Genomic DNA, 19,420 nt, shown 5'->3' with positions numbered 1-19,420 from the left:
TATCCTTAGTTTTTTTCTGTATAAGTACCCATTTTTTATTTAATTGAAAATTAACGCACAATTCGCAAATAGAGACATTTAAATTAAAGAAAAAATGTTGCAGTGTATTATAATTTTAGTCCAAAGTTTGCTAAGCACTGAAGAAATCATTTCCGACCCCATAAATCATATATATTCTTGATCAGCATCAAAAGTTACATCGATCTAGATGTGATTGGCAGAAAAATAAATTTTATGCATTTTCACAAAATTTAATAAGGGGTTACATCGTTAAAATTGTTAAAAATTTACGAAAAATTTTAATTTTTTATAATTCTTATTTAAGTCTAAAGATTTGTTAAGCTAATAAAAACTTACAAAGCACAGTTTAACGAATTGAAATTAATGGATTTTAAGCTAAGTTATTAAGGATTTCTAATTTAGTTCAACTCAATTTTTTACGATTTTTTAAATTTTTATATGGAAGTTTTGAATATTTTCAATATATTTTAGAAAATGTAACCTTGATTGGCATCTCTTTTAAATTTGTCACAAATGGACTTTCCTAGCTTATTTTCTTCATTTTAAAACAACTAAAATCTATCTCTTTGATAAACTAATACAAGAAAAACAGGCATCAATTGTTTCAATATGTACCTATTATGCATTTATGTATGGTTGACATTTTTGTCGCGACATTGTCGAGAGCTGCAGGTTTCGCACGAAATCCAAACGAACTAATTAAGCATAAATGTATACAGAATAGTTTAATAAGAACTCCCCCCTTTGAGTGGCATTTCAGTCTTTAAAAAATGCTTGAAATTCCCTTTTAACTATTTATAAATTCCCCAGAACCCTGGAATCCACGCTCATGGTTGTTAATTTTATAGAGCTTAAGCGTTAGTCAAATAAGTTGAAAAACTGGAGAGAAAAGTCATGAAAAACGGTTTGTTTCTCGATTAAAACTAGGTACTAAGTACAATTTAAATGCTTCGTGCAGCCTACAATTGTTCACAGAGGCCAATCAAGCGAGTTAGATTCAATTGTATATAAAAACTAACGAGCTGTGGCGATTCAAAGATGTGATTTTACCGAATATATATACACGCACATGTATTCCTTTGCATATAACCAAGTACATAGAACAACGTATATATATTTGGCGCTAGACATACATACTGCTTTACTGGAATTTCATTTTCCTATAATAAAATATTTAAAACTTAGTGGCAAGCATGCATTGGAACGTTGAGTGCAACTTGAAGGTGAAAACTTGTGTATTTAGAGATTTATTTCATTTAACAATAGCTCCAAAAAATGGCTGTGTAAATATGGCAAAAAGAAAAAACGAATTTAAATTGGAGAAAAGGCAATGCAATTGCAAAGGAGAAGGAAAAGGGGAAAAGTACATTTTGCTAAAATTAAGTAAGATTTTTAAATATATTTTTAGCTTGTAAAAATAAAAACCAAATGTGAAGCTGGAAATTTAAAGTAAACATAATTGTATCCGTCGATTTTTTGATGTCTAACATAATCAAGATTTAAAGAAAAGGAAAGAAAAGAAAGGAAAGTGTTGATCTAAAACTCAACCAAGAAGAGCACCATTTAAAAATCCAAAATGATTGACAAATAAACTATGAAATTAGATTTTAAATGGTGAACGAAATATATACACTTAACCAAAATAAAAATCATATTTACTAACAAACAAGACTTGTTCTATGAGATAGTTCAGTCTAACTGCGATACCCATGATTCTGACTGCTTTTTGGAGAACTTAAGCTCCTCTTTACACACATAATACATATAACTTCCTTCAACTAACAATTATAATCAATGTTTTTAAGCTCTTGGTGTTTTGGTGTTTAATAAAAGAAACCACAACCAAACTGTTGTTGTAAATAATATTGGAATAGGTATATATATACACGTTTTATTCAATATATATATATTATAATCGTACCATTTCAGTATTCATTTCATTATTACAATTAATTCTCAGTTACTTAGATTGACTACACAATGGGTTTTTCGTTAAGAGTTAAGAATTTGCTTTTGGATTAAACTTAAACTTGAGTTGGTTAAAGTTTTAAATGGTTAAAATACAATAAGTTCACTTCTGATATGGCGACAAAGATATTTTTAATTAGGAAACCTCTCTATCATTATTATTTCATTTCGATTTCTATATAAAAACCTTGGTCCAATGCGTATTATATATGTATAATTTGAAATTTCGTTTTTACAATCAATTGGAAATAAACAAAAACATTTGAAATGATTGTTTTTGGCGCAGCTCTTAACGAATTCATCGCAGCTCCTCAGCGCTGAGAAGTGGGATTCGTTCAAGACTTTATCGGTTTTTTGTTTATATATATTATTAAATCATATATTATTGTTAATACAATGTTCAACATCTAGGCACAAAATATATATTGCTTCTCAATTGGTTATGAAAATTATTGCATGGTTGATCAGACCCATTCAAAATAGTCCAAATAATAATAATACATAATATATATGTCTGTCTGCGCTTTGCTTGTGGGTTAGGAATCATCATTGTTCGAAGCTTGATAATGTCTATGTGGAAGCCACTCGCTTCGTGGGTGAACTAGTGCTCAGCAGAGCCGTCTCCTTAGCTCGCTCGTGTTCGTCCTGGAAGAAGATCTTGGTGATGACCACATCGCCAGTGCTCAGCGTCTGCGATTCGGCATCTACTAGCTTAACCATTCGCTTGTCAGTCGTTCTCAGTATAGGCGTCACACTGCGCTCGCCCTGGCAATTGCAGTTGTTCTTGATGCTGAGGGAGTTGGGGAAAAATGATTAAAATGAATGTATATATCAATTTTTTTTTAGAATCAACTCACTTCCTGGACTTTTCCCTTATAATTTGCAGATTTTCGGTGGTGGCTATGCTTGAACCCAGCTGTTCCTGCATTGAATTTGAAGATATTATCTGTGGGAAAAGGGAAATCATAAACCAAACTGAATACTAAGTAGCTTAAAAGGTTTTCTAACTTGTTCACATGGCAACGAGGTGGCTGTCGTCAGTATGGCCTCCAGCTTATCTATGCGCGCTATGCGATCCATGGACTTGTTTTGGAGTATTTCCTCTAGCATTTGCATGGACTCAGTCAGGCTGGGTGGCTCCGAGCTGAATCTAGGCGAAAAAGTGCCCGACAGCGAGTTGTCTGAAGGAACCGAGTCCAAGCTGGGGAATGTGTCATTCTCATTGGGCTCAGCCTCATCCTCGGAATCACTTTGGTCTCTGTTTAAAAGAAAAACAGAGTATTTAGTAAAATTTTTAATTAAAATCTTTGTTATTTTCAACTCACTTGCTGGGATTGCCGGCCGACTCCATTTTCTCCAGCTTCTTGGCCACCTTGTAGTAGCCCTTGAGGCGCTCCTTTTCATCCTCCGTCAGGTCCATGTAGCTATTAATAAATTATTTATTAATTAAAGAGTTCATTTATCAAATTATTCATAAACCCACCGCAACAATCGTATCTCCCTATTGGAAAGCACAATACTCTTGCTGGTCTGTGCCAACTTCTGCTTGAGATCCGACACCTCAGTGCTGACCTTGCGCTGCTTCTTGCGTATCTTCACCTCATTGGGCTTGATATGCATGAGTATTTGCTCGGTGCACAGCTCCGAGAAGAGTTGCCGGTTCTCTGGCCTTATTTGCCTGGCCAGATTTCCAAATAACTGATCATGGATCAGCACCAGGACATCTCCCGCTGCATACAGCATCATTTCTCTGGTTAGCGGTCGCTTGGCCCAGAACTTTTGATCTCTTCTGTAGATCTGTTTCAGCTGATCCTTGATGGGATTGCAGGGTGCATTATATTGCTCGCATAACGAGTTGAGCGATATGTACTTGGCCTTGTACACCTGCTTGCCGCTCTCCTGATACTGCAGTATAGCATGTGCAGCCTGTGTGTCAAACACATTTCTTAGCAGGATACCAAACTGCAGATACAAATTGGCAGCATCATTGCGGCAATCGTGTATCACCTTGATCACCTGATCGTGCTCTAGCACACTCTTCAGACCGCCATCGGTGACCATGGCCGGGCAGGATTGAACATCGAACAGGAAGGCCTCGCCACGGCTAGTTCCAATCTCAATCAATGTGATTTCTCCCTTGAGACCCAGATTAATGCCCTCGCAGTCTAGGGAGACGACTATATTCTCATTTTTGGCCGCATACTTGAGTATAATGTCGGTCACAAACACCGATTGCTTGACATTCGCTATCACCGTGGTGTTCTGCAGGACCTTGATCTTCCAGGTGTCGCCAACAAAGTAGCTATGACTAGGTGAGTGGTTGTTGGCGTTGTTTGAGTTGGCATTTTGATTCGTACTCGTCGTCGTGGTTGTTGTCGTGGTCGTTGAATTGGCAATGGAATGCACGGGACTGGATCCGCCGCCGCTTTGCTGATTAGCTAGGGTTTGCTTGTCCTTCTCCAGATTCTCGGCCAGAGTTCTTATGACCAAGGTGTTGATGCGTTGCTTTAGGGTTTGATTCACGCTATTCATGCGCTGCTCTGAGGGAGTTCCAACCGGCGAAGGCTGTTGGGGGAGTGGCTGCTGCCCCGACTGATTCTGAGTCTGTTGCGAGGAGTTATTAATGGCCCCATAACTGCTATTCGCACTGGGATAGTTATTCTCGCACAAATTCTCCAGCTTCAGCTCCGACATGGGCACATAGCTATCAAAGCCTGAACTGGGCTCCGATTTGGGCTGACCAAAGCTGGGGCTCTGGCTCTGACCCATCACATTCGAAACGGGTGCATTCAGCTTAAAGTTGGGGGAAGCTATGCTATTGTTGTTATTATTACTTCCATTATTATTGTTGTTCGTGTGACCATTACTCCGCAGCGCTGGCGATTGCAATCTCTGTTGCACAGCACTGATAGCAGCACCTCCTCCTCCTCCGTTTCCACTTGATTCCTGCCTACGATTGCTGGCATCATTATTGTTGTTCAGCGCATTGAACTGCTCCCGGGTCTGGGCCTGGGCCTGCTGTATGTGCGTGTCACTGAGCTTGGGCTTTTGCAGCAGTGTGACTAGATTGGCCTGTATGTGAAAGCAGTCGGCAAAGAGCTTCAAAAACGAGCTCAGATCTCCTGGAGTCTTGAACATGCGCAGCCATTGATCCTGCGGGAAATTGGTGGTCAGCAAATGAAAGAGTTGATCCACCAGCAATGGTCCCTTGATCTCAATGCATTGGGCAAAGAAATCAAGCATTTGCTGAGTTCCACGAGTATCGATGTTGGATTGTGGCAGATGTAGGCGATCCCGCGCCGGCAGATCCGTCATATTTTCGCAGCCCACCAGCATCACATAGTCGTCCATTACCTTAAAGGTGTCGGTGTGTTTCATAAGGAAGTCGGTAAACTCCTTGATGTGCTGACCTGTTAAGTAAAAGAACAGTTCTTACAACAATTTCTTTTGAAAGTATGAATCTAAACAAAAGCCTCACCTGATATGTGTCGTACTTGTGGCGATGCCTGCGACCTGTGACCCAGGAGACTTCTTACGGGCACCTCTGCCGCCGCTCCATACTGCAGCATCTTGTTTTTGAAATAGTCTTTAGCCTCTTGTATGTAATCCCGCTTGCCGCCACATCCCCCCTCATCCGCATTGGTGTGCTGATAGGCATTCACCTGCACATAATCACCGTCGACCAGAAATATTGATGGGTATTGAGCGAGAAATTTCTTCAGACCTGTCAACCCAAAGCAAAGGATGTCAATTACAATTAGGATGAGCCATTAGCTGAGGCAAGAGTGCTGCTCGGTGAGTAAGTGAGTGGTTAATGCAGTAAAACTGTTGCAGCAACGCACCACAAATCTAATTAATTTTTGCCCTTTTAATGTGTCAACTTGTGGAAATTGCGTCAAGACTAAGTACTTATTGTGGTTGATTAATTCCCTGGTAGTTTTCCCTTCATATAAACATAGTTGTGCTTCCAAGTCTTGTGAAAACTTTTCCCTGGCTTCTGTTTATCAGCGGGCAACATGTGCCTGGCTTCCCATAATTAACAACAACATTGTTTAATCGCATAACCATCAAATGACGACGAGCTAACATTCATCCGCATGTGCATACATCTATGTATCTCCATATGAATGAATAATCATCATGTGTGTGTGGTTTTTTGTGTTTTCAGTTTCAATGTTGGCTTACAATTACATAAATGAGGGAAGGATTGTTAGGGATTTGACTTTGTAAATGCACTGGGAGATCAAGGGGTTATATGAATTGGAAATGAGGTTTTTTAACAATTTATTTAAGTGTATTGTCTTTAGAATAGAGATTTTAATCAGTTCAAGATTTTAGTAAATAAAAATTATAATAAATTTAAGATTTTAAGTATATTTTAATATTGTGTTTTAGATTTTCTATACAATTTTAAAAGGCAGATAAAAATCAAATAATAAACAAATAAATAAAATTAATAAAAATTATAAATAAGATAAGTTTCCTGTATTTTCCTCAAAATTTCATACTATTTCTAAAATCTAGAATACAGGAAAATATAGAAAAATTTTCCCCAAGTGTTTTGTTGTTTTGAAAAGTGAATGCACTCAAGCCTTGCAGAGCGACGAAGCGAACTAGCGAACCATTTATTTGATAAATCAGGTCATAGTTGCTGACTGACTGCTGCCGTCAGCCCAAAACGGGACACCCGGCGACGGAAGCCAACCCCCGCATAGCCACAACCTCATCCATAGCCACATCCACCATCCGCATTTGGTAGGAATGTGATGAGTACTCGACTCCATATGTCTCATTGTATCGGTACGCCTCCTCCTCCCACCCAGAGAGACTCCATCTATTGTTTGGGTAATATGACATGACGCAGCTCTCGGAGATTGGAGAATGCCGGGGTTTACGTTGCGTGTCAACCGAGGTAGACACAAATTTCAAGCTTCATAATGTCCGGGCATAAATTAATTCAATTGCATTTGACATAACTCGGCTGAAAAGTCGTCTTCGCATAAGGAGATGGCGAACATTGATTAATCGAATTGGACTTATGGACTGGCATTGTGCAAGGTATACATATACATATATTGACAATCGTTGAGTGTAAGCCTCTGGTTATCCCACTTTCCAAGCTGCCAAATGAGCCACAAAACTGACAAATGGCTAGTAATCCCCACAGGAAGAAAAATAAGGAAAAATAAAAGAGGTTAAGCCTGGGCCAAATCCTTTCGAGCGTAATTCAATTTTATGTTTACTTATAGAAATTGAAATTTGTGTTACGTACGCCAAGGGGTCACAAACTGACGCCACAAATCGAAGTTCATAACATTTCAATATTAATATTTATCGAAGGCGCTCCGAATATGTAATGTTAGCCTCAACGAACACTTGGCGAGCCAATATTTGTCTGTTTGCCTAGCCGCATTTCTTGGCAAGCAAACATTTTTGGCTACACCTTCATGGCTTTCCGCCTTCTCACTCCTCCCCCTGAGAGCACAGGTGTTGTGGGTGGCAATGCCACATTTTACGGCTCGACCCACTTGGACACATATTTTTTTTTTTTTTTTTTTTTACTTTTCTTTGCGGTGGCAATTTTCAAATGCACCGAGGACACTCGCCATAAATTTATGTATATTTATGCCTCTTTGCTTATTGAAGAAAACGGAAAACGAAACCGAAAACATTTCCCCGAGATGTTGTGAATCGAAATGTAAGTGAATACTTACACGGGGGTAAAGGGTTATGTCTGGCCGTAAACTGAGGATTTTATGACTCTCATATGGCTGGAACCTGAGGGTAAGAAATGGCTACTTTAAGTCAAGGAAGCTGGAAATTCCTTGCCTTCATTATGGACTCATTAGTTTTCAACCCCCTGTTTTAACGGGGTTTTTAACGTCTCCAAACGATTTACAAATCAATTAGAAACAAGTGGCACAAGGTTAGGAAAATATTAGTACTCAATTTTAACTTTGCTTTTGAAAAAGTACTTGAAGTAATTAAATTGTGAGTCAGTCACTGGAATGCAGGGTAAAATTATTAAAGGAGCTATAGAATAAGTGGGTTAAAGCCTTTTACTTGAAATTAACTAAGAACTGGGAGAAAAACTGTAGAAAAACTTTCTTTTTAGTTACCTTTAAACTGCAAATAACTTCAAGCTAAGCTATTTTCAAACCTCAAAAGGGGTAATATACCTAGATCCTTGACTTCCTTAAGCCCTCCCTCAATTCTCAACCTCTTAATCCTCCCTCTAAAACACATCCTGTCACAAAATTCCCAATCAATTAGCAACAAATGCCGCTGAGCTATACAAATAATGGCTGGCAAATTTGCTCACAAGCTAAAATAAAATGTTTCGCCCTTTGCAATTAATGTCAAAAATCAATGCGACGACGACTCTCTCCCTCTACCCACTCTCCTCAAAGGAAAAAGTTAAGTAAAGCATAAAAACCTTGGGTGCACAAAGCACACGCAATGCCTGGGAAATATGCCATGGCATTCGAGGGTTAAGGAGCAGCACCGGCTGCCAGGCTGGCAGGCGTTAAAGGATTTTCCTTACAGTCGACAGTAAAATCGTTAAATTTACGACAATGTCAGGGAATTGGAAATGCGTGTCGGAAATGCAAAAGAAGGGCTACACAAGTGAAATGAGTTGCTTTTTCCAGTGACAGATCGATCAGCTAATCATTTGCAGACTATATGTTGGCTTTGACAGTTTTTGCCAGTTTAGCAGTCAGTGTTTTTGCTTTGGCAATCGATTACGCAAAGCGAAAAATAAAATAAACAGTTGCGAACCTTTGCTGAAAAAGGCCTGGCCTGGTATGTGTGTTGTGTTTTTATTTGTTATTTTTTCTATTTTGCTTTTGCAATTATTTGAAGCCCGCTGGCAACAGAAAATGGCAAAAACGATAAAGGGGTCTAAATGGCTGTCGTGTTTGTTTGTCAGTTAAATTAGCAACGAAATTTAAGTTAAACCATAAACGAGGGCAAACACACACTATTTAAAACTAATAGAATAGGTTTTTGGCCAGCATTTAAGTGGAGTTTCTCCTCGTTCTAGCAAATGACTCTTGACGTTAATTTCCCAGAAAATGGCCAAAGAACCCTCATCAATCGCTGGGGAATATGCATGGAAAGCAAACACACATTCAACCACCACCACTCACCTCCATTTATTATTGAAGCAACAAATGGATATGGAGCCGGTCGAGTCTCTAGAATATCATGCGATTTTATTGAAATTCAATTGAACATTTTTGTCACGTAATCGACACTTTTCTATTACAAAGTTTCCGCCTTAACCAAGTCCCCAAACCGAAACCCTTCCCATTCCCCTTTCCTTTCTAAGCAAACAAACCACAAAATAATGGTCGGCATCGATGGGTTTATTGTGGGTGGCATTCGCCAGGGTATAAAACGCCATCATCCCGGCGGCTTTAACGCTTTATAAGTTGAGCAAACAACACGTTGACAAAAACTGAAGCAGCATAAAATATGTTTATAGGATTTTGGGTCACCAATGGAGTCAAGCCAGCCAGCCAGCCATTGGGGGTTATGGGTTGACCACTAAAGCCTTATCATCATCACCTACCTCTCTATTCGATAGCGGCTTACCATATCTAACCGGGCGTATCTGACGCTTTTCTATTTATAAACCCTTACCTTGACATTCCCCATTAATATTTTCCCAATCCCAACTGTGATTTGCGTGTCAGCCGCATATTTCCCCACTAAACTTTGACTATTGCGTTCTTTGCCAAATGCTAAAAGTAAACTCAAAGCTAAACCGCGCTCTTTAAGTCATAGATTAAAACTATTTTAGTGCAAAGATTGCTGGGTAAATGTTGTGCTCAGTTGAAGTTATAAACAATTTGTTTTGGTGGCACAGTCACAGTCACGGACATGTGTGAAAATCGACAAAATTGCGATAAACATTTTGTTAAATGTTTATTTTCTTGTTGCAATTAGTGCAGTCACAGAGTGTGGAAAACAAAAGGAATAATTGCAATTAATAAGAGGGTTGCAGCGTGTGACAAATCCCAAGGGGCGGAAAGGTGAAAGAACGTTAGGGAAAATTGGGGCATGAAATACTTTATTTTTAGGGAGCTAACCACGGGTTAAGGAAGGTTTTTCCAATTTAGTGAGTTTCAAGAACATTATTTAATGCCTTTTTAGGTTTAGAAAGATTAAAAATTTATGTATTTCTACGTTTACATTTCATCTTAAATTTCTTAATTTTAAAGCAACATCTTTTCCCTTAATATTCCCACATAAACAGCCTCTTAAATCTCAAGATCATCATGGATCCCGAGGAGTTAAATGATTTGCTATAAAGCCCCCCAGACACATTGGGCGTTGTAAACAAATGTTTTGCCATTTCCTGTCCCCGCCCTTTTTGTTTGTTAACTTAACCCTCCATCTCCCTTCTTCATTTCCACGCCTGTGAGAGAACATCAAACAAATGTCTTTACGAAGAGGCAAAGGGAAAGTGCAATGCACCTTCTCAACAACAAAAACAACTACATCGAAGCGTTAAGTGGAACCTATTTTTAAAAACCGAAAGTTGTTTGTTGCGTCTATTTTTAGTTTAGTTCAGTCGAGTAAACCATGCATTTTGATAAATGGCGCACCATGAAGTTGCTGTTCATGTGCCGAGTTGTCAATGGAAGTGCAACACGTGTATTGTGGTGGAGAATCTCAAGTTTTACCCAATGTTTTTCCATACTCTAGTTGTAAAATAATACCCATACGATATGCAAGGGAAAAACAGAGGGAGGAGGAAAAACCAATGAAACCGACAACAACACGTGCATTATCGATTGCAGTTTGGCGTCTGCAATGAAAAGCCATAAACCCTTGGCATGTTTTTGTGGTTTTGGCATTGAGATCAACTGCTATGGAAGCTGCTGGGGGAGCAGTAGACGGAAAAAGGCGTATAACTGGGCTATCCAGTAGAGACGAGACTCCCCTCTGGCAATGGCAATGGAAACGGCAATGACATGTACACTTGGCCACTCGAAGGCAACAACATCGGCACAATCATCGACTATGACAAACAACTACGACCCGCAGGTGCACAAATATGTTTGTTCGCATAACCGAACAAGAGTCCAGTCCATGTAGCTTTCCACCGCACACACATGTTTCCCATTTCCCAGGCTCGGCGACATTTTAAATTAGAGAGAGAGAGGAGAGGTGATTGAATCGGATAGTATGTTCAATTGAATTTCTCCAATTTGAAGGCAATACAATTTGTACAACAAACAAACTTTAGGGAAAACTAATCAATCGTCTTGAAACTTTAGTTTAAAGTTAGTTTTTGGGAATTATGTAGGGATCGATGGATTGGTAATCAATTTAAGGTATTACCTTGGAAATTGGTTTATTTATAAGACTGGCCAAGACTAAATAAGGTAGATAGGATAGGAGCTAATTCAACTTGCTAATCCCCTTAAATTTCCCTAACTGAATTTTAAGTAGATATTTCTATATTGAAATGGATTCTCTGACATCAAATTCTCATTTTTTTAAGACTCACCCGACTGACTGCCACCGGCGATCTGTCTCATCTCCTTGGTAAACTCCTTGTTGCCAAACTGGCAGGAGAGATCGTGGACGGTGCGGGGCTCGCCCTTGTCCAGCAGCCGCTCCAGGAAGAAGAGCAGCGTCATGTTGCGTGCCATCTCATACTCCATGGACTCCATGGTGTCCTCTAGGTACTCCCAGCGATATCCACCGGCAATTGCTGTTTGCTAGCTGCTATCTCCTTAATTATTAATCCACGCAAATACGTCACGTCACGTTCACGTTGCGTTGTTGTTTTCTGTTGGCTATCTGCAAAAAAAAAAAAGGGGCAAGAGGAAGACTGTGAGTGTGTGTTTGTGTTTCAGCGAGGTGAAATGGCCAACACTTATGCAATGCGCCAAGAAAGCTGGCCAAAAGCTAAGAGCTCAGGCGATGGCGAAAAGCAACAACTAGCAAACCGCAGACACATATTAGTCAGCTGAGTTTCATTTCGTTTCGTTTCGTTTCGTTTATTTATTTAATACATTTGCACTTTGCTCGGCCTCTTCTCAGTCTCTTCTCTATGTCTCTCCGGCTTCTCTATCTTTCTCTCTCTCTCGACTATCGCCCGACACTTGTTTTATGCGACTGCATTGTTTTTGCCGCTCGCCTTGCACTCATTGAACAAATAAAAAAGCGGGGGCCATAAACTGTGTCTTGCTTCGTGAATAATTGAAGCGGCTTAGACCACACGGGCCACAGACTCAGCGCACGTTCGAGTTGGAGTTTACGTCTCAGGACCTGCGGCTCAAGTATCCCTATATCCTTGCGGCATATCCTTGCGCGCCGCTTGAACTCTTGACAACAACTGGCAGCAGGCGGCCTGCTGCTCGCGTGCTGCCGCCCAAGGCACAAGTATAAGCTCAAGGTAGTCTCGTCGGCTGGCTTAGGGTTCGGGTTTTAGTCCCTTATCGAGAAGGTAAGCCTTGAAAGGAATTTACTGCTTAAAGTGTACAAAATAAGAAAGACTACAACTTGGGAACAAAGAACAAAAATATGCTGAATGAAAAGGTTAAATTTATTCCAATTATTTTTATTTTTATAGCCCACTTTAAACTCCTAAATTTAATCTAGACATTCTTTTGTTGTTTCACTTGTACTTGTTAATAAGATAAAGGATTATGTCACATGTCCTAAATTTATTAAAATAACTGATACTAGAATAAAGCCAAAATAAAAAATAACTTTCAAAAGCTATGTTTATATCTTATTTATTCAACAAAAATTTCGCTTTAGCCAGTCTAGACTGTGTGTGAACGAGCCAATTGGAATTTGCATGGGATTAGTACCAATAAGACTCTAAGCACAATGGGACTTGGTTGGATATTTAAAAATGTACGGATTTCGGTGGGAAAGAAGCGATCAAAAGTTGGCACCTCCAAGAGAGGCTATACAGCGTTGGCTATATATAACATATTTAATTTGTTTGTTGCTGCTGCTGCCGCTTCTTCTGGTTGGCATGTGAAAAGCAGAAAAAAAAGTGCCAGCGCTGCAGAACAGGTGATTGACACAGAAAATGTGGATATGTGGAAATCTAGATGTGCAGCGGAAATGGAAAATGCCAGAGCTCCCAAGAGAGAGTGCAAATACCGAAAAAGTAAAACAGCTTCTCCATTAAAATTACCTAAACAGAACTTGCCACTTCATTATAGAATCCAACTAGGAAAGTTGGGGAAGGAAAGCCAATAAGAACTTTTTAGCAGGTGTCTGTGTTGGTGTGTTGTTCTATTGATAAGCTGAAAACCGTTGACAACAAATATGTATTGGGAACAGCAGTAACGAAAACAATAACAAAAACAACAACACATTCCAAAGCACTTCTTTGTGTTAGTGTCTCACAGGTAGCATTCATGTGTGTGCGTGTATGTTCGCCGTGTGTCTTTGTATGGGTGGCAAAACAAGAAACTTCAGACATACCGATAAAAAAACTCTTATTAGCCGAAAGAGATGGCAATACTCAGCGTGAGGGACAAGTGCAAGATGTGATGAGTAGAGGTAAAAGCAATAAAAACTATGAAAATAATGAAAACAATAAAACGTAGCCCAGCAAACGAAGAAAATAATAATAATATCTGCAGAGAAAACGCGCAAAAAATGTAGGGAAAGAAGAAAGAAAGAAAGAAAGAAGCTCTCAAAATATGCAAAGCGACACACACAGGGAGAGAAAGAGAGGGAGAGAGAGAAATGGCGAAAAAAGAGCAGTTATAATTACCTGGCAGTTAATCCCTTGTTTTCCTTTCCCTCGCTGTTTGCTTAAGTGCACTTGTAATCTATATTTAATCTTTATTTATTTAAAAAACTGACACACACGCGATACAGATCCTCGCGTTGGGGATATTTCAGCCGCAGCAACTTCTGATCAGATCGAGGATCTTTGACTCTATCTGTGACTGGCTTTCCCGCTCTCGTTCACTCGCGTAATTCAATTAGACATCAATTAATTCGCTCGCTTAACATTTTTTCGGCGCAATTAACCCAATACACTCGCAGAAAACTGCGACGAAAGCAGTTAGCTATTTCTTATTCGTGTTGTTGTTGTCACACACACACTCGCTCGCGCGCGCTGGTCAGGTAGGTTACGTGTAGGTGTGTGGGTTTGTAAGGCACTTTGAAGGCTTGTAAAAATTGTAAAAACCACTTGTTGCACGGCTCTGAAAAGGCACTTCTCGAAACCCGAGCCCCGATGTCAATGGAATTCCGCCAACTCCGGCTGACGTCGCACGAAACGGTCACAACTGGCACGGTTTTAATTTTTCGTTCGAGGGATTCGATGATGACAACGCGAACACAAACACAAACGTGGGAATTTGAAAGGCGGACGATGAGCGGGGGCGGTGGCGGGGGCGCAATAGAGTGCCCATCAGATTTTGCGTTTCTTATGATGAAATTCCTCAAAGAAAGGAGTGGATTTTCTAGTTCTAGGTAGCTGGTCACATTGTTTTACACCTGATACTCAACCCACATCTGATAATCGAACCACATCTGATACTACAACCCACATCATGTCACTGACATGTAAAAAACCCGTACACAGTGCTGCCAGACAGGTGCCGTTCATGAGCGACCAACATTGCCGGACTTTGCGTTCAAGAGCTGGTCACACCCGACTTATCGATAGTTTTTGAATAAATCGAATTCAAATTTAAATTTGTTCCCAAAAATAACGACTAAAATGTGTTGCCATAGAAATTGTGTTGTTTTCTTTTTTCTGTTGAGCTTATAAACCGGTAAACAAAGTTTATATACCTTTGCTAGCTTAGTTTTAAGTTTCCCCAGCTCTCAGACATGGATGTTACGGAATTTCTGAGCCGCACAGACCGCCGCAACCTCAAGTCCCAAATAGACTTTCAGGTGGCCCGAAAGATGAGGGAGTGGTACCAGGATGTGGACAATCGCCGCATGAACTTGAGCCTGCTCCTGCAAACAGAAGCCCTGCAGGCGGATGAGGAGATAGCCGAAATGCTCCAGGAGCAGGCCGATGAGGCGGAAAGAAAGCGACACGAATGGATTGAAATGGAGCGTCTCAAAAGGGAAGAAGCTGAAAAGGAGCTGGTTAAAGTTAAGAAGCAGCAGAGGGAAATGTAGGGAGAGCCTTAAAATTATATTTTCATTTTAAATTAACCTAACGTTTCTCTATTAATAGTGAAAACTCAGAAGCCCATCGTCACATGCAAACTAAGGAGATTCTCTTGGAAACCAAACAAGCTCAGCTCCATCAAATCGAGGAGAAAAAGGCTCTCAAGCGGAGGCAGGCCTGTGTAGAGGTCCTTTGGCAGCGGGTATGGCAAAGACTAGACGAAAGTCGAGCTCAGCAAGAGGAATATGAGCTTAAGCTCAGGAACTTGATCGAAGGTAGATGCCAGGCCCAGAATATGGACAGAGATCGAGAGCTAAAGGGCCAGATGGCCCAGGAAGTGCTAGCCGATCAAAGGGAATGTTCTCAGAAGTGAGTTGAAGTTTAACCAAGAAAATATTTAAGAAACAATTAAGCATTTTATATATTTTTTTAGCCTGGAATTTGCCAATGAAATGGATATCTTAAAAAAGCAACAGGATCTTAAAAAGGATAAAGACAAACGCCGAAAACAACTCACTGACTTGCAGGATCAAATCAAGCTAAACCTTAAGATCCAAGCCAATCGCGCAGAGGCCAATCTTCGCGAGGACACCTTTTACAACATACTCGAAGATCGACAGATTTACGAGGAGCTTATGGAGAAGCACTGTGCCAGGGTGAGTATGAAATCACCTGTTCTTATGACGTGTTCTCGAAGCTTTACAGCCTTAACCTTTTCTCCTTTGTTTCTGCAGGCCCAGAATCGTGATTGGCACCAGCGTTATATGACACATACGGCCGAGGAGCGCTCTGCTCGTCAGGAGCAAGATCGGAGGCGGGAACGGGATTATCTGGGCACTGGGTGTGTGCTCAGCCAGCAGCAGAAGCAGCCATATGGCCGGGCAGTGCGGTAAAGCCACTCACATTCACACTCATCGATCGATAGCCTCACTCTTGTCACGCCTCATATTTGGATACGATATTGCAATTATATTTATGACTGATATAAATCAGGCAATGGCTGCGATGGTGAGCGATAAGGAAAAGCGTATCACGCACTGGCGGCATAAAGCCATGATAATGCCCACCATCAACGTCACCCCGTGGAGGCTGTTGTAGCTCGCTTGGCCAGCGGCCAAATATGCAAATATGCGACAAAGCTGGGACAGTGTTACATCTATAAATGAAACAGGCTCTTGATTAATTTCAGAAAATATTTCTAGAATGTAGAAAATTAATAATAAAATTGATAACCTCACATGTTCATACTCAAACACCTTGACTATACAGCCTTTTTGTCTTCCTTACTACTAGTTTGAAGTCAGAACCAGTTGAGAATTATAAATTACAAGTAGACAACAGAAGGCACTTTACCTTTATTTAATTTTTCGTTTTATTTGGATTTTTTTCATTTTTTTAATATAATAAAAGTATATTTCCAAGTTGGATTTATAGAATTTCACCTGTTGGAACGATTAACAAGCAAAGTGTGGCTGTATCAGCGACTTTGACAATATTTCTGACACTTGGACAGGACTTGGAACTTGGACCCTGGCCCGTGTAGCATTTATAATTGACCGCTTCCGCCGTTTGCTGCTGCTGCTGCCGCTGCTGCGCTCGTTGTCTCCTCAACTGGTTGGCCGCTAATTAGAGTTGATCGGTGACCATGTCTCCGCCGGCAGCAGCTGCAACTGTTGCACGTCGCATGCAGCACTCACTGCTGATGCACTCAAAATGTAAACACACTAACCGCTGTGTTTATTCAATTAAAAGGAGTGCGGGTAGCAGAGATTGCAGCTAGCAAATTGCCAGAGTAATTTCCATTGCAATGTACTTAGCAATATTGGCCAACAACGGGTCATTTGGCAGAGGATCCTTGTAGAGCTGATAAGCAATTTCAGCGGGATTAGGTACCATCAAGGTAATCTGTGCTCATCCATTCCGCGGAACAGTGTTTATTTATAATATTCCAGGCTCATGTTTACTGTCCAAACAAGCGAGTGAAGTACTTTGTGTGTGTTAAGGCCATCATGCACTCAGGAAATTGGGTTGTAAATAAGTTAAATAAGGAAATATTTGCTGGGTTTTGATTTGATCTTTTAAAGAACAAAATTTGATCTAGAATGAGAAACTTATGGGATTTTTTTTGGTTTGGATTAAGCACTTCAAATAAGGAAGTATAAGGATTAACTGAAAAATTAAAGTCTGACCTACAATTTATGTACATATTAGACATTTTTCTTAGATGGAATCAGCTCAAATAGGGAAATATTACTAGTTTTTTGACCTAATCCTTTAACAAGGGAAGTATTATATGGAAAGAAAATTCAAAAAAAGGGTTTCCTAAGATGATATTATCATTGAAGTATCTTACTACATAAAATGTACACAATAAACAAACATAAAATAATAATATATATATAACGAATTATAATTTTAAATTTTACAAATATTTTTCTATTGAAATCCCAATCATATTTTTTGCTTGTTTGTTCGCTTCTTTTTTTAAATCAAGTCCCTGGAATAAATTAATTGGATTTTGTTTTTCAAAACAATAACAATATTCAACGTTAAATTAAGTTCAATTAATCATCAAATGTCAGTCTAGACCTCAGATGATTTCATCTACCCTGAAAGTTGTTCAATTTAAAAAGAAAGACAAGAATGTTGTGATGTTTTTTGATTTGGGAATTCTTCAAGTTACATTGTTGTTGATTTCTGAAACCTGTTCTCTCACTGCACAGCTCAATGCATAGCTAAATAGCCATGCATATACTCCAGGTTTCAGCCTGTCCAGTTGCATAACACGATCCCATGCATCACGCAGTTGCAACGTCTCCAGCCGAGCCTGAGAACCAAGTGAAGCGAAGCATAGAAAACAAGGCAACCATTGGCGGCGAGTCCTCAAAGAGAGGTGTCAAAGTCGGCTCAGGATTTCCTCCTCCTGCTGCTGCTGGGACTCCTCCAGGCGTGTCATTAGCCCCGAAAAGGGGTGGCCAGCATTATTTATGTGACACTTACCAGCGTCGTGACAACATTTGCCAAATGTGCAGATGGCAAAAAGGAAAAAATGCATTCAAATGGAAATGTATCTCAAAAACAATGCCCCGGCAACAAGGGACTAGAAAAAGAGGTAATGGCAAGGCGGTGCCCAGGTAACGAGTATTTTCTAATATCCACATAAATCTGATTCCTATACGGCAACGCCTTCCAGCACAAGTTATCCAGGGATCTGCAAGATTTATAGATTTACCTCTGGGCAACCGAAGCTCGACTTGAGCCCATTAATAAGCGTTTAAAGCCAAGAGCTAATTGCCAACGCCTACTGGCCCAGGCAAGGAGAGAAAATGCATAAAAGGAGGTGGGAAATATCCAAGACAAGTCACAGGGAAACTATTGTTTATGTGGGCGTCCAGGACATGTCGGGTGGCTCGGTCCAGTGCCCTCCTATGGCGAGGTTTTTACACGTATGTGTGCTCTCTGGAAAATCGGGACAAAAGGCTGCGGTCACTATGCTGATTGAAATGCCCACGCCGGCCCACGTCCTGCAATTGCCGGGACCTCCTGCCAAACGCCCCTCTAGATTCCTTTTTTTTTCTGTAATGTTTTGTACCAATCGTGCTGTACGTGCCGGACAAATTTAACGCCTAGGTTTCCAGGTATAAATTGTGGCCCTGCCCGCCGGCGAAGAAGCATAAAAAAATGTTGCACCAAGGCGGCAGCAGCGGCGTAGAGCATTCTGCACAAGTGGAGTGGGGTATGGCAGAGAATCGATGCTATTGTTACCCTGTACAGGGAAAATAATGGTTTGATAAAATAAATAGACCTTTGATAGACTCTGAGAAAATGGTGGGGGAAAATAGTTCTATAAAGTAAGCTAAGAGAATAACCGAAAATCTTATAAACTGAAAAATGAGAAACATTAAAAACTTAGAACTTGGAAATGAACTTACATCATAGCTTCAAATAAATTCTAGAAAATGCGGAAAACCCCTCTTAAACTTATAGAATATAAACAAATAAATGATAATTAAACAGGAAATGCCATAGAATATGATAGTAGTTTCAATATTTATGTTATGTTCTAAGATAGTAACTTATAGTACTACTCATAGTCATAGTATCTTGTATATTATAAGTTATTTATCAAGAACTTAACAATCAAAACCTAAACAAACTAAAACAAAACCTAGTCATAGTTATGACATTGTAAACAATATATTTTCTTTATCAAACCCTTAAGTCTGGGTTTCCCGAATTTCTTTATCGAATGAATCACCAAGATATTGACCAATATCTACACATATAAAATATTTATTAGTCAGT

At 39.9% G+C, this 19,420-nt stretch overlaps 2 protein-coding genes across 2 annotated transcripts; one reads left to right on the top strand and one right to left on the bottom strand.

Moving 5' to 3' along the window:
• Positions 1 to 1,881: 1,881 nt before the first annotated feature.
• Positions 1,882 to 14,366, bottom strand: egl (Egl_like_exo domain-containing protein). Its single transcript, XM_017169313.2, has 8 exons — positions 13,751 to 14,366; positions 11,513 to 11,808; positions 5,468 to 5,713; positions 3,473 to 5,399; positions 3,315 to 3,413; positions 2,998 to 3,247; positions 2,847 to 2,935; positions 1,882 to 2,779 (listed from the first exon to the last, which is right to left on the bottom strand). The coding sequence occupies exons 2-8, from the start codon at positions 11,676 to 11,678 to the stop codon at positions 2,560 to 2,562; spliced, it is 2,997 nt and encodes a 998-aa protein (XP_017024802.1). The 5' UTR covers positions 11,679 to 11,808; positions 13,751 to 14,366; the 3' UTR covers positions 1,882 to 2,559.
• A 336-nt stretch (positions 14,367 to 14,702) lies between these two features.
• On the top strand, positions 14,703 to 16,357 carry LOC108076273 (cilia- and flagella-associated protein 53). The gene is made up of 5 exons (XM_017169020.3): positions 14,703 to 14,765; positions 14,822 to 15,119; positions 15,182 to 15,484; positions 15,549 to 15,771; positions 15,850 to 16,357. The coding sequence occupies exons 2-5, from the start codon at positions 14,824 to 14,826 to the stop codon at positions 16,006 to 16,008; spliced, it is 981 nt and encodes a 326-aa protein (XP_017024509.1). The 5' UTR covers positions 14,703 to 14,765; positions 14,822 to 14,823; the 3' UTR covers positions 16,009 to 16,357.
• Positions 16,358 to 19,420: the final 3,063 nt, after the last annotated feature.

Source organism: Drosophila kikkawai, chromosome 2R (genome assembly GCF_030179895.1).
Source record: "Drosophila kikkawai strain 14028-0561.14 chromosome 2R, DkikHiC1v2, whole genome shotgun sequence".
Classification (NCBI taxonomy): Eukaryota; Metazoa; Arthropoda; class Insecta; order Diptera; family Drosophilidae; genus Drosophila; species Drosophila kikkawai.
Note: the sequence above shows the minus strand (reverse complement) of the source record. Positions and strands in the feature narration are given on the sequence as shown.